Source organism: Dioszegia hungarica (genome assembly GCF_025882075.1).
Source record: "Dioszegia hungarica strain PDD-24b-2 chromosome Unknown MKK02contig_8, whole genome shotgun sequence".
In the NCBI taxonomy this organism is placed as follows: Eukaryota; Fungi; Basidiomycota; class Tremellomycetes; order Tremellales; family Bulleribasidiaceae; genus Dioszegia; species Dioszegia hungarica.
In genome coordinates, this window is record NW_026515770.1 from 2,986,570 (window position 1) to 3,002,237 (window position 15,668).

Below are 15,668 nucleotides of genomic sequence, written 5' to 3' on the forward strand. Positions count from 1 at the left end.
AGAGCCATGCAGCACCTTCCCACTCAGCCTGGATTGCTGCGAGTAGAAGATGAAGGAATGTAGCTAGACGCGGAGCTCATCACGCTGATGTACAACCAGTCCAGCACTCGTGTCATCCCTCCGGGTCACCCCTGTCCTGCTTCGGCTGGTTTGCCATACATCCCTGGCAAACCCTTGGCCCAGACGACCGTCTCCGTCCTCGCCACCCTAACCTCCGCCTTATCCAGCTCTTCCCTCGCCTGCCGCATCGCCTCATCTCTCCTGCTCTTCTCCTCATGACGCTCCCTTAGCCATTGCTCGAACCGTGCCCTCTCCTCTGCCCGCTGCCTGCTCGCCGTCCCGGGTGTGTTTCCTTTGACCGGGACAGTCCTCCTCATCCCAGTGACTGGCCGCGCGACACGTGTAGAGTACTGGGCTAAGGCACGAACCTTGTCCTCGGCAGCTTCCCGCGCAAGCCGCTCGAAAGTCTCCCGCTTGGAAGCGAGGTCGAGCGCCCGTTCAGTCGTCCGAATGGTAGTCGGACGTGATGAAGAGGATGAGCCCTGGCCCGGAGCGGGAAGCCGAGAGAGCGCGCGAGCGGTGAAAGATGAGGTAGGTTGAGTCGAGCGGGGTGGCAGAGTAGATTTTGGAGGGATAGGGTGGGCTGTGCTCGGCACTTTACGCGGGGCATTTGATGTTTGCGAGGCGCCGGCTGAAGATGAAGCGTTGGGGATGATCTTCTTTGGCTGAAGGGCGCAAGTGGTGGTCGACAATGCCCAGGGAGCCGGCCTGGTGAGATTCGGTGGGAGGCGGAGTTGCGGCAATCCGCTGACGGGCGGTACCCTGCGCACCACACCAGCTTCGGTCCCATCGCCTTCATCGCCCCTGCTTCCGCCCCCAGTACTCCTTTTAGAGGCATCTCCGGAGGGTTCGAAGCTGGATTCCCCCGTCTCTGGCTCCGAGACCTGCTCGCCATCAGCAGCAGCCGATCCGCATTCGTCCTCCGTCCGCTGCCCGATGGTCTGAACACCTGCAAAGCTGGAGCTTCGCCGCCGGATGAGGTTGGCAAAGAAGCCCGACACGCGCTCCGACAGGCTATCGCGCCGGGAGGATGATGCGGTACTTTGGTTTGAGAGAGTGCGATGGAGTGAGGTGGTTGGAGCAAGGGTCCCTGGTGGAGAGTGTCGTGAGAGATGAGGGATTGGAGTCCAGTCCCGAGAGCGGTGACCGATCGGACCGGGATGTGATTGTGAAGATATCGCTCCCGGGGATTTGCATCTTTCGCGAGCGGCAAGCGAGGCGGCCGAATCGACAAGATAAGATAGTCCCGGTACGCCGACCATGTCGGAAGATGTGGACGACCGGTCTGAATGTCGGCTGACTACACGGGGCGGCGCATGGCTGGGGCCAGCTTGGGTGACTCTCCTGGGACCCAAGCTCGAGCGGCGGTCCGAATCCTGCACTCTGCGGGTGAAGAAGTCATTTCTGACTGGCGTAGGAGGCTTAACTGAGCTATCAGCGAAATAGCTCTCATTATGTGTAGCGCCTGGGGTATACCAACCTCTTTTTCGTACATGTCTCTTGGCAGGGCTGTCCCCACCTAATCTCTTCGCGCCAAACTGGCTAGACGGCTGGCCTTCTGCGTCCTTCGGCCATGACTCCGCTGGAGGTTGCGGCGATGCCCCTTCCTCCGTGGTCGCAGAGGCATACCTACCACGCGGATCCGCCGATGTGGCTAATAGCGCCAGCTCTGACGGTTGCACCCGAGCCCGAGGTGAAGGGGGCCAAGAATCGAATGAATCGTCAAAGACCGGCTCGGTGTCGATGAGAAGAGTCTGATCTTCACAGATGTGTTTACAGATGGGGAGGAATGGCGTAGGAGGCGCTCCGGTCATGATGTAGATCAGCTTGCGGACCAGATCATCGCGAGTGGTACGGATAAAGGGACCGACGCAGAGTGGTTTGTTGACACATGAAAGCTTTAATAAGCTTCATCTTCCCGGCCTTCCGGCGGAAGCCTTCGCAATTTCCTGATCGAGCAGACATTTGATTAGTAGCTTTTTGTTGGTATTTTCATTAGCGGCTATACAACTCCGTACTAGCGGCTATAGGCCACCACATTCCTTGTGCCTCAGGGACCCCCGTGGTTCAAAAGACCTATCTTCTCCCGCTGACATCATCATCGTTCCTCGAGCGGGAGAGAGAGAGCCCAATCAAGTATGTAGGCCAGGCCCATGTTCTGCACTCTCGCTTCGCATTGGGAGGATCAGGTCGATCAGGAGCAGTCTTAATTCTGACAGCGTGGGTCCCATGCCGATGTTGTGGCTTTCATCCTATCCTTGCTCACCACTCCCATGTCACTCACCGACTCAATCCTGCTGCAAAGGCACGGCCTCCACAATCACCGTCATGACCCCCTCTATCCCGACAAGACCGGCAGCCTTGCCTCCTCCGCGCCAACGGCGGGACCCTCCAGCTCGACCGCAAGCTATTATTCCACTCTGTCACCGACATCTTCGACCGGTCTCGCCAACTTGACACCCGTCGCATCAGGTCCACTGCTCGCGGATGTAACTCCGGGTGAAATAGTCAGGGTCCGCTACTTGCCACATCCGGGTCCAGCACCCGATGTTGAGTACGAGGACGCCTCGCAAGCTTTCCTCCGTCTAGCACAGATTATCGCGCTGGACTGCGCGCGGAAAGTGGGACCAGAATCGAGATGGGGCGTTGACGCGGCGGTTCTGGCTTGGTGGGATGACGCGGATGGGATGTGGCTGGTCACCCGCCCCGAGCCTGGTGGTGGGGAGGGCTGGATGGACTTGGTCAGATACTGGAAAGCGGAAGTGGGACTGCCTTGGGGGCAGACGGCAGAGGATGGCGGGGACGTGGATATGGATCACGGCGGAGTAGCCCTGGAAGGGCGGTACAGAAAAGGCGTAGAAGTTTTGAAAGAAGTGGGAAGGTGTCTCAATGTAAGTCTTGGAGCTGGCGGGAATCGGGCTGATCTGCAGAATCTGCACCAGAGCGGTCTCACCATTGCGGTCATCGATCCATCCTTGATCATTATCAGCCCCGCGACAACCCCAACCGCCCGCCTACAAATCCTAGACCAAGCGTTCCTTGGTACCCATGGATCCGCTCCGGAACCTCACCCCGATCTCTCTGCAACCCTCTTCTCTACCCTGGCACTTTCCAGCTCGGCTCGACCGCTTAACACGGACTTTGTCCGCACTCACGTCCGAAACCTCTCGCCCAAAGCTGTCAGCGGTCGAGAAGCCGGGGTAGCCGATGACGTCTATGCGTTCGGTGTCATGGCGTACGAGCTCCTCGGCGGAGGACCTATTGATACCCTACCAGCCAGGGCGTCGGTCGACCTCCTGAATGACATCCACGCTCATCTCAACCTCGACATACAACCTTTGGCAACTCGTCTCGGTCCAGTGTCCGATGCTTTGTCATCAGCAATGGACGGGGTGGTCATGCGCTGCTTGGCCAAGGACGCGCGGGAGCGGTACCACAACCTCGCCTCGGTGACGTATGATTTGGCCAAGATCCTGTCCTCGCTCCGGGGCGAGGCCGCCCTGTCGGATCTGTCGGTGGGGTTAATCGATCAACAATCTCGCTTCGAGTACCCCAAGCAGCCGGTCGCGCGCGAACCGATCTTTGCTGCGCTCAGCAGAGAGCTGGACAAGGCCAGGCGCATCGGGGACATGGGCAAATTCCGGAACGTCGATCTTTACGGTCCCAGCGGGAGCGGCAAAACCGTCGTAGCGCGGGCATGGGTCGATCAGCCAGAGCAGGCCAGCTGTCTGGTGGCCTACGCAAAGCTGGACGAGCAGGTACAGAAGCCACTCGCCTGCTTTGTCCAGCTTTTTCAGTCCATTCTGCTGAAGCTCTTGGCGGATCCCAAGGAGGATGCTCGGGAATGGGCGTCGGTCATCCGCACGACTCTCGGTCCGCATTTTCCAGTTTTCTACTCCATGCTACCACCCAAGTCGCAGAAGGTGCTCCTCCTCGGCTCGGAACCGCCCGCCCTGGAAGACATCGACTGGAGCACCTTCATCCAGTCCTTCAGGTTGTGGTGTAAGCGGTTGCTTCAACAATTGGCGACGCCAGATCGGCCATTGATCTTATTGATCGACGACACGCAATGGATGCATTCTGAGGAGCACAGCATGTGAGTACAAGATCTGGACGCGCTGACGTCAGCTGGAGAGACATACTCAGTCAAGGTCGACCGCTTCTGCACGTACTTGCGGTCTCGCTACACCGCGTCCCGGATAGTGAACGTCCAGCCGATCGCGAGCTTTTGTCCGCCTCATGCACCCACGTCCAGGTCCCCTTCCTCGACGCAGACGCCACTCAACAAGTCATACATCAATCCTTTGGGGCGCCGATTGACCGCGCTCCCACTCTGTACGGGCTCCTCCATGCCGAAACGGGCGGCAGCCCATTGTATCTCCGCGTACTCCTTGATCGACTGGTGAGTTTGATATGGGACTCAAGCTAAGTTCAGGTCGAATCCCGTGCAATAACTTTCGACTACTCGGCTAGTCTCTGGGTTTTCTCGGATGTGTACTCTTCTTTGATCAAGGAAGATGTAGATGGGTACCTTGAGGAGTTGCAAAGGGGTCTGAGCAAGGGCACTCGAGACATACTGAGCGTAAGCCAAGCGGGAAGCGAAGCTGATCAGCAGCTACTGTCGTGCATGCCTCTACGCATCAGGCCGGACGTGATCTACGGCGAGCTGGACATCACGGGGGAGGAGTTCGAGGCCAGATTACGTTCTGCGAAACAGGCTGGGATCATTGTATGGGACGAGAGGGGCGTCGGATTCACGCATGATAGGCAAAAAGTGAGTGCTTGAGCGATCTTTGGCTAATTACTCAGCAAGCCGCATATAAGCTGATCCCGCCATCTCTTATTGCCGATATCCACCTTCGAGCATACGACACCCTCCGCCAACCCGATCTGATCGTTGAGTACGCCTACGACAGTGCCCAACATGCCTTGAAGGCTCGATCCCTGAACGGCACGACTGGTCCACCTGAGGAGCTGGTTCAGGTCCTTTTGGAAGCCGTGTATCGCTGCACCTTCTCAGCAGGCTTCAATTCTGCCCGGGCCTTCCTTGCTGCTGTGAGAGGTGAGCTCTGGGTCGGTCCTTGCTGATCCCAGAAATCGCCGAGTCCCAGCCAAATACCAGCCAATGGTGGCTGTCCAACCCGCAATCGTACATGCGGTATCTCCACCTCCAGGTCGAGGTGTGCAGCGCTCTGAAGCAGTTTGACGAAACGTTTACGGAGGTAGGTCGCGTGGAGCGGTGGAGCTGACGAACAGTTGGACACAGCTTTGCTTCGTTTTACCGCCGAATCCGATAGACTGCGAATCGAAACATTGATCATCAGACTCCTAATCTCTGGTGAGTTCCTGGTAGACTGCCATGCTGATGACAGCCAATCGCATGGAGGAAAGCACGCGGCGTTTCCGCGTCACGCTGGAAAGATACGGCTACCGTCCCGACCTACCCTCCCGCTTGTCACTGGTCGATGTCGAGTCAGTGGATGAGGTTCAGCGAATCAGCGATATGGTGTTGGCATCGGACTCGTGCACGGACTCTGACAGTTTGGATTATCTCATTACGGTCCTCATAGGTGAGTCTGGGGATCATGCAAAGCTGACAGAAGGTCACGTCAGCCCAGCCTTCTATCTCGGTGACCTCGACGATACCGCAGAGCTGTTCAGGCTCTCCATGTCACTCCTCGCGAAGCTAGGCTGCGCGATCGAAGTCAACGCGGGCATCATCGCTTCGGGGATGATTACTGTACGTACACATCTCGGTCCTAGCTGATATGCAGATCACCAACATCGCCATCAAGAAGATCGTCTTCAATCTCGCGAGCGGGTTAGCCACAAGATTCGTCTCCTCGTCACTCTCTCCCTTTGCTCGGATAGCTATCGCGAGTGGATCCTACGTAAGTCGAAGGCGAGGCGAGGCTCTGATCAGCAGACCTTGGAATCTTCGTCGACTGTATATGATCGCTCAGAGCATGCCGTCAACTTCGCCGTCTCAATGGCCAATTACGATGTGGCCGGATGTAAGTCTACACACATGTCCCAGCTCATGATAAGGGGCCTTCGTGCTAGAATGCGCCAGCTTGTCATTCACCAGCGTGCGCTCCCGGCGCAAGCTACAAATGCAATATGATGGGATCGTGGAGTCTGCCTCCCGCGCAACGCAGGTCGTCATGAGAATAGGTGAGTAACAGTTCGAGGTTAGCTGACTCCTAGCTCTGGAATGTCACACCCGCCTCGCAACGTATTGTACGGTACCCGAGCCTTGGGTCTTACAAGGTGCCGAACTACAAGCGGAAGAACGAGATCTCATCGCCCGAATACCGCTATACCTCGGAGCCATCCAGGTCTTCCAACTGCGCGTGGCCACCCTGTTCAACGCGCCGTCGCCCTTCATAGCTTCGATCATCGACAATGGTGACGCACGCATCATCTTCCAGCTCGGCTTTGGCATCTGGAGCTGTGAATGGGCATATCTGTCGGCTATATACTTCTTGCAGGCTGGTCGGAGGGGCAGTGAGCTAGACGACAGCTTAGCCTGGATTGCACCGGTATCAGAGGGTACGTCCGTCCCCCAGCAATAGCTAATATCAGATGCGGACTTTCACTACCGCCGAGACGCGCTGCTAGTCATGCGCAAGGTCTTATCATCCGGTCTCGCCAATCTCGACAAGGCGGATGAGATGCTAGACCGTCTGGACGACGCCGGGCAATTCGACGTCTCAGGTGAGCCATGGCGCCCTACAAGCTGATAGTAGGTCTGCTCAGCTATGCGATTGGGCAGCATGTTCAGGATACTACCCGCAGCGCCAAGCTCGCAAGGACCTACCATCAGAGCGCAGCTGCATCGTACAGGGCATCGGGCGCGCTCGGTCTTGGCGAGTACCTAGAGCACGGATACAAGGTACCCGCGCTCGCCATTGACACCAGGCCAGTCAGCGAGAACTTTCCCGCAGCCGGTTCGCCATCCCAATCCAGTCATGGACGATCATCCTCACAGGAAATCTCAAATATGAGCGACGGCCTCGGTGCTCTCACGCTGTTTCGCTCGTCCCTGGCCTTGACAGCCGAAAAGGATCCAGCCAAGCTACTCTGCACCTTGCTCAAGATACTGTGTCAAGTAAGCCTCAGCCAAATTCATAACTGATGATAGTTTGCTCGAGCCGACTTTGCCGCCATTGCAGTGCAAGACTCCGCTTGCAGAAGCGGGCTTCGACTCCGAGCTGGCGGGAGATACGACGATATTCAGCAGTACAGCTTGGACTTTGCGGAGGACGGAGTCAGCCAGATTGCCCCAGTTTCGATCATGCTGCAGGTCTCGAGGACCGGAGCGGTGAGTTGCAAGGCAGGACTGAGCTGATTGAAGGGCATGGTGGAATCCAACTCCGACAAGCTACAGCCTGTTGACCCCTTCTACGCCGATCGCTCGCCCTGTATGATGATATGTCTTCCCACCTACACCCAGGGACGCCAGGTTGGAGTGAGTCTCATACTCGGCATAGCTGACGCAAGGTCATCCTCTTGTCCTGCATGACAAGCAGCAGTATCTCGATCGAGGCCCAATCCGCTCGAGACGTGATTTCCTGCCTGGCCACATTCGCCCACAATATCGCCGAGCAGCAGTCCTTCACCCAGCGACTCAAGGATGAGGTCGACCAGCGTACTTCTCAGCTCTCGCACAGCCTGCAGGTCAAGAGCTACTTTCTCAGCTCCTGCTCGCACGAGCTGCGCAGTCCTCTCTCAGCTGTACTCGTAAGTCCACGGTCTGGACACGCTGATGCCAGGGTCTTGCGGCGGTGCTCGAGGGCTCCGGTGGGTTGACCGAGATTCAGATGGAGCATCTCGGTACGATCATATCAAGCGGCGAGCACTTGCTAGATCTCATCTCCAACATCATCGATCACTCTCGCCTCGAGTCCAACGCTGTCTCCATCGAAAGCATCCCCTTCGACTTTCGCGAGCTGTGCGAGACGGCGATCGAGAGCATGGCGACTATCGCGCATGGGAAGAGCGTCGACCTCTGCCTTGCCAGCTCGATCAAGACGGATCCGCCACCGCTATTTGGAGACCCCACCCGCATTCGCCAGGTCCTCATCAATCTTGTCAGCAACGCGGTGAAGTTCTCGTCGGAGGGCACAGTGACAGTGGCGTGGCGATACGAGGCTTTGGGTGAAAGTGGGGATAATGTGCTGGTGTCGCTGGACGTCGCAGATACGGGGATCGGTATACCGGCGGATAGTAAGTGTCGCTGCGAGACTGGACTGACCACTAGAAATGGATCAGCTCTTCCAAAGCTTCTCCCAAATCGACAGCAGCATCACCCGGTCGTACGGTGGAAGCGGTCTCGGTCTGGTCATATCGAGGGAACTCGCTCGGCTCATGGGCGGCGACTGTACCGCAGTCAGTGAGCTCGGAAAGGGCTCCACCTTTACTTTCAGTTTCATCGCACGGGTGGATCGTACTACTCCTCCGCCCCGCACTCCACTTCCACATCGGTGAGTCTTTTGGAGGGAAGATGACAAAGAGCTGCGCGTTGACGTTCTCAGCACCTGCCTCGTTATCTGCCATCATGGACCCGCGCGAGACATCTTTGCACAAAAGTGAGCCCTGCCCAGGGCGAAGGCTGACTTGTAGCTTGACTGATCTTGGATTCACCGCTATACCAGTCGCGCCGGGCAAGAACGTTTATCCCGACGGCCCCGCAGCGGATCGCCCATTCGATCTAGTATTCCTCAACGTCGCCATGCTCAACAAAGCCGATGTCGCAAAGGTCCGGGAGAGGTATCCGCTGGCAAATGTGAGTTGTATCACGAAAGAGCGCTGACCGCCAGTTGACCCTGCTTTGCCCGAATATCTTCATTGCGCAGACCATGAAAAGGCTCGACCTCGACGTGGGCCTTAACCTCCGCGTTGGAGGACAGCTGCTGACTTCTCAGCGTCACGAGCTGCTTGCGCAGCCATTCCGCTTTGACGATCTATACCAACTGCTAGCCAGCCAGGGTTCCGGGACCGTCACTCCTACTTCAGCCGCACCAACCTCTTCCCGAAAGCGGAAACGTCCTATAGACAAGGGTCTGGCTGATGTACGTCTTCCTTGTACTATGATGGGTCAGAGCTGACCCGCAGCGCTGCCCTTTATCCATCCTCGTCATCGACGACAACCGCGTCAATATCACCGTCGCAAAGCGACTCCTCGAGATGTTCGGCTATTCCGGAATCGACTCGGCAGAGAACGGTCGGATAGGCGTGGACAAGGCAAAGGAGAAGCAGTACGACGTCATCCTGTGCGACCTGTTCATGCCGGTGCTGGATGGCTTCTCGACGTTGAGGGAGATGCAGGCGACACCAGAGACGGGGGATCCAGTGGTGGTGGCTTTGACGGCGGATGCACTCGGAGTGAGTCTTCCTTCTCCTCGAGATCTGGGTCAAGCTGATGTCTAGATTACTCGGCGACGATGCGAGGAAGCGGGGTTCTTCGATTGCCTACTCAAGCCGCTCGATATACCTGGTCTCGGTATGGTCCTCGAGCGAGCTTACGACAGCAAGCTGCCAGCTGTCAAAGCGCCCCGGCTGGGGGAGCTGCCATCTGGGGTGCCTAGTGAGAGCTCGTGAACATGTTCATGAAGGGGAGGTGCGCATCTGTGGGCGGAAGCTGGGAGGGTGGGCGCGGGAAGGACCCAAAATATTGCACAATCTTGTGCCTGATCAGAGCTGATCCGCCTATATAAGTATCATATCCTTCCTCGTCTGTCATGTAGCGATAATCTTCCTCAACGCTCTCAATGACTGTGCGCTGTATACCATCGCCCCTACCCGTCCCACAAGACGCTACAAAGGATTGTCAAGCGCCTAGAGTACCCTCGACACCTATCGACGACACGACTCGACCGGCTCCGCGACTTCGGATCCGAAATTTACTCGCCAGCACCGAGTCGCCTTTGCAAAGTGTCGAGTCTTGGACTACTGTCGTCCACATCAAGGCCTAAGCATATATAATGACGCTTAACATCTCCCTCCGCAGCTGGCAGCACACCTGCCCAGGCCCCTCCACCCCTCCACAGAAAGACCGCTCATCACCTCACCCTAACTCTTTTATCCAAATCCCATACACACACCACCATGCCCCGGCCTATAGCCTTCTCGGCCAAGCAGAAGCGCGAGCAACTGCAAGACAAGCGCGCCGTCAAACGCGGAGAGCTCGATCCTTCGGAGGTACGGTACGCTCGTAATCCCGCTGGCAACTATCGGACCGGAGCGAACCACCGACCTGATCCTGCCGAGGTGGACGCGTCGGCGACTCGCCTTCACAGTCGTTTCATCGCTATGACGCCGGAGTTCCTGGAGCGGACAAGGGATCTCGCACATACGTCTCTCCTCGGCCGACCGCTGGAGAACGAGGTGGCGATCTTCCCGGCGGAGTGGATGGAGCGGGATGAGAGGAGATTGGGGTGCCCTGCGCGGCCGGCGTTCATCGCGGGTCAGACCAAGGACGAGGTGGAGAGGAATGAAGTGGAGTCATATGATCAGTGGCTGAGAGAGACGAGAGCCATCACGGAGGGCTGGGTGGGCTCCCAGGGTATCAAAGAGGAGGAGGACGACGAGTCGCAGGTCGACGCGCCCGGTACATCCGCGACGCCGACGCTGAGGAGTCCGACCTGGTTCGAGACCGATCTGGAAGTCTGGCGGCAGCTGTTAGTCAATGGCTGCGATTCATGATGAGTTGACAGAGAGCTGATGGACAGGTGGCGCGTCACCGAGTCGTCACAAATCCTACTCCTACTCGCCGACGCCCGCTGTCCTGCCCTGCACCTCCCCACTTCGCTTCGCTCTTACTTCCAGTCACTCCGTCCACACAAGGAAGTCATACTCGTCCTCACCAAGTCTGACCTCGTCGAGCCTGCTGCACTGGCCGGCTGGAAGCAGTGGGTCAGGACTTGGTGGGCACAGGGGTATACAAGCGAGGAGGGAGCAGGGAGGGCGGTGCAGGTCATTACGGTTCAGAGCTTTGATGATGACGGCGATACCAGTGAGTGTTCCGGATACAGTTTATACAGATGGAGACTGATCTCCAGATATCGCTAGGAGACGACCGAACCTTCCCCGAACATCTCGACTACAACTCATCGACGCTCTCCAGGTCGCTCATGGCCGGCTTCGATCGCGCAGCGCTCCCTTGGACAGCAAGGATCCCTCGACAGCAGCACGGCCGATGGAGAGTGATGTCGACTGGGCGGAGCTCTCGGACTCACTGTCACCATCGCTGGACCTGCAAATCGTAGCCAGAAAAGCAGATCCGCTCACGGTCGGGCTCATTGGCCAGCCGAACGTTGGCAAATCTTCCCTCTTGAATGCTGTTCTGGGGGAGACGAGGGTCCGAGCAGGTCGCTCAGCGGGCAAGGTATGTATCTTCTATGTTTCAGACCTGACATGCGGCTGACTATCTAGACGAAGCACTTCCAGACCATGTTCTGGGGTTCAAAGAAGGAGGTCCGCTTTGTCGATTGCCCGGGACTCGTCTGTCCCAGCCTGGTCGGAATGGAATTGCAAGCTCTATGCGGTGGTCAGTGGCCTTAGTCTGCTCGATATCATGATCACCGCTGATCCTTCAGTCTTGCCCATCCCGCGCATCCCGTCCTTACCAGCTTGCGTTCTCACGGCCGCCCGGCTTCTCCCGCTCGAACAGATCTTCGCTATCCCCTATCCTCCCTCCCCGATCGAGAAGGATGAGTACGAGCACAAGCGGACATGGCGCGGTGTAAGGAAGTCGCCTTCGCCCGAGCTCTTGGACGACGCACCTATCGCGGAGCAGTGGACGGCCTGGAAGATCATCGAAGGGCGTGCGCTTGATCGTGGCTATCGTGAGTGATTCTGTAGTTCACTCTGCACTTCAGAAGCTGATTCATCAGTGACTGCAAAGACTGGACGTCCAGACGGGAATCGCGCAGCTACAGGCAGTGAGTTCTCACTGCTGCTGATATAAGCAGAGACGGAGCTGACTCGTCAGTGATGCTCGCTCTCGCAGAAGGCAGAGTCAGATGGTGCTTTTACCCTCCAGGATCAGTCGTGGAGCGCCAAGGACGAGGCATGTGGTCAGGCGGACCTGCGCCCGCTGAGCCAGCGAAGCACTCTAGCGGATCCGAGGGCGAGACGTCTAGGTGGCAGCGGCGGTCGAAACGGAGCTCGAGCAGCGAGGAGACCGTGATTGGGGATGGAGAGAGCGATGTCGACGAGGATCTACGAGTGTGGGCCAGGGTGGGAGCAATACGGTTCTCAGCTTTGCAGCTGGAGGAGGATACCGCCAGCGAGGGGGGTTCATCAGACAGCGCAGGGGAGTCCTTCAGTGGATAGTCCAGCCTTCCGGCCGGTATTTGGCTCTGCTGTATGATGCATCAGATCTGAATCAACTTCCTTTACTCGCCGTTACAAGATCGCCTGGGCATTCGGCGGACTCGCTATCCCCGCGTGCACGTTCAGAACCATACTCGTGACCAAGAATGTCCACTGCTCGAGCTCATGGCACTTCTTGCTGAGCTCGCGGAAGTCGAATAGCTCGCCAATGGGCATGCCCCAGCCAGAGAGGAAGACTTCGTGGTTGGCGAGCTCGGTCTTGGGCCAGGGGTATTGCTCGTATGCCCGTCTACGACATCAGCACCTTGTCCTGTGACACCTCTCATCAGTATGTAGACCACTCACACGTCGCCCGCCACAGCCGCAACTCCCAATTCCCAGTGCCACCTCAACATCTCTTCTCCGCGCTCCACACCCACATCGGGCTCAGGCTTCCACTTAGCCTTCTCCTCCGTGCTCAGCGCTTCAAAGACCTCGGTCCACCCCGTTCGGATCATCAGGACGTCTCCTGGCTCGATCTTGTTTCCCTGGAGCTCGACGCAGCCTTTCAGCATCGACAAAGTGACGGGCGTGGGGTTCTCGGTGTATGAAAGAGGAGGGAGAGAGGAGCGGGAGAGATAGAGGGGGATATCGAGGAGGTGGGCGCGGGAGGTTATGGGTCGGCGGACATAGTCTATGGGTCAACTCGTGAAGAGGGAGGTGAGAGCCCAAGGGAACTGCTGCTCACTTTGCGTTCCGAGCTTGTTGTGCGAGTCATCTTGCGCTTCATCGAATGTCATTCCGCCGTAGTACCTGCGACCGTCAGCTACACTTTCAATGCAGTCCACCTGGTCAGCGAGCGCTCACCGCTTGTCCCCTTGTTCTGGCCAGTTCTGGTACGGAAAGTGTCGAAGCCCATCCCACTGGCTCGAAGCCTGGGTATTGAAGTGGAGGATATCATCCAGTGACCGGGGACCAACTTTACTGCCTATGTCAGCTTGAGCCCGCTTCCGAAGCGCACTGTATGGACGCACATCTCGTGAGTCGCGCCTCGGCCAGGTAAGCCCAATTCGTTGATTAGCGGCAGACTGCCACATCAGCTATGCGATCGGAGGCCGTCAAGATCTCGTCCTTACTTGAGGTTGACTACTACGCCGTGCTTCACCGAGTCGATACCTTTTTGGACCACCTCGGGCGTGATCAAGTTGAGCCGGCCAAGCTCATCGTCCTCACCGTATAGGCCCCAGGCATTGTACGGGGGCCCGTCCTTCTTGAGGGGCAGAGCTGAGAACGGCGGTAGCGGGGGTATGGGCATCCTGAATCTTGATGCTTTTCACCTGACACTGACGGAGAAAGAAGCTATCAAGCCCAAGGCCCGACGGGACAGCAGCAGGTACCGGTAGACTGACCGGGACGGGTATTGCCGCGAACGCGTCCACGGCTGAGAGCGCTGCGCTGTACTTCAGCAGACTATACTGAGCGATTCCACATATAGTCTGTGCCTGTACTCGTGCACCTCTACCATACAGCCTGTCCGGGACGACTCGCAGCATTCATGCGCGAAAACACCATGCACCCAAATGCTGAAGCAGTACTGCCACAAGCGGGAAACTTTGGCTCTGTGCCTGGAATGGGATGCCTAGGAATGACGTCATGACCTACAGCTAAGCGTCATTGGACCAGCTGAGCTGAGCTGAGCTGCTCCCTTATAAACCAGATCCCCATTCCTCCTTCTACCTCTCTTCTCCCATCCACAATGTCGGCCCCTACTACCACCTCCATCGCATCCCTGTTCGACCCAGGAATCCTGCGCTCGGCCTTGCTGCCGTCGCTGCAGGTCCACACCGCCCTCGCAATCCCAACCTACCTCATCGCCCGGTCCGCAAACGTTGTCGAAGTCAAGGACTTCCTCTGGGGTGCCGGACAGGTCATCAACATCTGGTACGCCTCGGTCGGTCGGGCAGTCATCAATGATGGCGTTCCCGTCCGTGTTGCTCTTCGCGCTCTCTCTCGTCCGTCCAAGCTCCTCCTCGCCGGTGTAACCCTCTGGGGCGGTCGGCTGTTCTACCGGGTCCTTAGCCGCGCCATCAAGCGCAACTTTGCCGACGACCCGCGGTACGCCGACGCCAAGACCAGCTCGGATTGGAACTGGGCTCCTCTCACCCAGTACCTCCCCGAAGCCATCTTCCAGGCCGTCATTGCCCTCGGTTACACATTCCCCTTCTACGCGGTCAACGCCAAGGCGCTCATCATCCCTACGGACTGGACTGTCGGTATCGAGGCGGCAGCGGTCGGGATCTGGACGGCCGGCTTTGCGCTCGAGAGCATCGCGGACTGGCAGATTGCGCACTACAAGGCTCAGGGCGGAAGGGGTCTCTGCAGGGACGGAGTATGGAGCATTGTCAGGCACCCCAAGTAGGTCTTCTTTCTGGATCCTTGCGAGCTTCACGCTGACTCTCAGCTACCTCGGCGACCTCCTCACTCACATCGCCTACCCCATCCTCCAACTCTCCACCCAGATCTTCAACCCCTACACCCTCCTCGGCCCCCTCGCCAACTGGTACTTCCTCCGCCACATCTCGGGCGACAAGGAGAACGAGGCCGCACAGGAAGAGCGATACCGCGACGAGCAGCCAGAAAAGATGCTGGATCTCATCGAGAGCAGGGAGGAGAAGAATGCGTTCTGGCCCGGCGTCAAGGAGCTGGGTAATGTCTGGTTCTGGGCGGTCGGAGCTGTGGGTGTTGCCGGCGTGTTTGGCGAGAGGGCGTTGAGGCAGTACTACTGAGTGTGACGGAGAGTAGGGTGAGTTTTTTGACACCTCGGGTGTGTACTTGAAATTGGAGCTAATATCCGCAGGTTTGAAGGGCGTAAGAAGATACAAGATGCATTGGTTGTTTCTTTCTCCTGTATGATGAGAGATCCCGAGATGGAGACAGAGCAATTTGTGGAGGATGGCCCTCGCTCTGAAGAGCCTGTACGGAAGCATCAAGCGCCCAGCTTCGGGTACGTGTTGGAGTGCCCCCTTCGCGGGGCGGAGATCGACATGGTGTCTGGAGCGGTCTTACGTCTCTGTCCATCAGCTACAGTCACACAGGTGCTCAGATTGCTACCACTGGCACTGCCCTCTCGGAAGAGCGTGACCGAGCGTGACCGCTCCCATCCCAGGCATCTCTTATAGCTTTGCTCCGCATTCCTCGCTTTTCCGCCTCTCTAGCTTCACGCTTTGGGCCATCATCGACCCACAATCATTATCTCCTACGACGTCCGCATGGCTCATGGATAGGAACGC

The 15,668-nt window shown here is 57.7% G+C and overlaps 5 protein-coding genes across 5 annotated transcripts; 3 read left to right on the top strand and 2 right to left on the bottom strand.

The window, feature by feature from the left end:
* Positions 1-125: 125 nt before the first annotated feature.
* Positions 126-1,874, bottom strand: MKK02DRAFT_44863 (uncharacterized protein; the record flags this gene model as incomplete). The annotated part of the gene is made up of 2 exons (XM_053093121.1): positions 126-1,486; positions 1,541-1,874. The coding sequence occupies 2 exons, from the start codon at positions 1,872-1,874 to the stop codon at positions 126-128; spliced, it is 1,695 nt and encodes a 564-aa protein (XP_052945936.1).
* Positions 1,875-2,333: 459 nt separating this feature from the next.
* MKK02DRAFT_44864 (uncharacterized protein) lies at positions 2,334-9,663 on the top strand (the record flags this gene model as incomplete). Its single annotated transcript, XM_053093122.1, has 27 exons — positions 2,334-2,951; positions 2,991-4,156; positions 4,207-4,462; positions 4,496-4,642; positions 4,676-4,834; positions 4,870-5,122; positions 5,155-5,282; positions 5,317-5,398; positions 5,433-5,630; positions 5,664-5,800; positions 5,835-5,951; positions 5,987-6,074; positions 6,109-6,234; positions 6,268-6,612; positions 6,646-6,777; positions 6,810-7,171; positions 7,205-7,384; positions 7,418-7,531; positions 7,564-7,803; positions 7,836-8,289; positions 8,324-8,546; positions 8,598-8,651; positions 8,686-8,848; positions 8,883-8,942; positions 8,988-9,134; positions 9,178-9,447; positions 9,493-9,663. 27 exons carry the CDS (start codon positions 2,334-2,336, stop codon positions 9,661-9,663), a joined length of 6,390 nt encoding a protein of 2,129 aa, XP_052945937.1.
* A 507-nt stretch (positions 9,664-10,170) lies between these two features.
* On the top strand, positions 10,171-12,399 carry MKK02DRAFT_25949 (uncharacterized protein; the record flags this gene model as incomplete). The annotated part of the gene is made up of 7 exons (XM_053087121.1): positions 10,171-10,742; positions 10,794-11,083; positions 11,124-11,449; positions 11,497-11,611; positions 11,661-11,909; positions 11,958-12,005; positions 12,056-12,399. The coding sequence occupies 7 exons, from the start codon at positions 10,171-10,173 to the stop codon at positions 12,397-12,399; spliced, it is 1,944 nt and encodes a 647-aa protein (XP_052945938.1).
* Positions 12,400-12,471: 72 nt separating this feature from the next.
* On the bottom strand, positions 12,472-13,693 carry MKK02DRAFT_44866 (uncharacterized protein; the record flags this gene model as incomplete). The annotated part of the gene is made up of 6 exons (XM_053093123.1): positions 12,472-12,688; positions 12,745-13,072; positions 13,127-13,191; positions 13,246-13,362; positions 13,413-13,466; positions 13,515-13,693. The coding sequence occupies 6 exons, from the start codon at positions 13,691-13,693 to the stop codon at positions 12,472-12,474; spliced, it is 960 nt and encodes a 319-aa protein (XP_052945939.1).
* Positions 13,694-14,134: 441 nt separating this feature from the next.
* Positions 14,135-15,164, top strand: MKK02DRAFT_27471 (uncharacterized protein; the record flags this gene model as incomplete). The annotated part of the gene is made up of 2 exons (XM_053087350.1): positions 14,135-14,793; positions 14,840-15,164. The coding sequence occupies 2 exons, from the start codon at positions 14,135-14,137 to the stop codon at positions 15,162-15,164; spliced, it is 984 nt and encodes a 327-aa protein (XP_052945940.1).
* Positions 15,165-15,668: the final 504 nt, after the last annotated feature.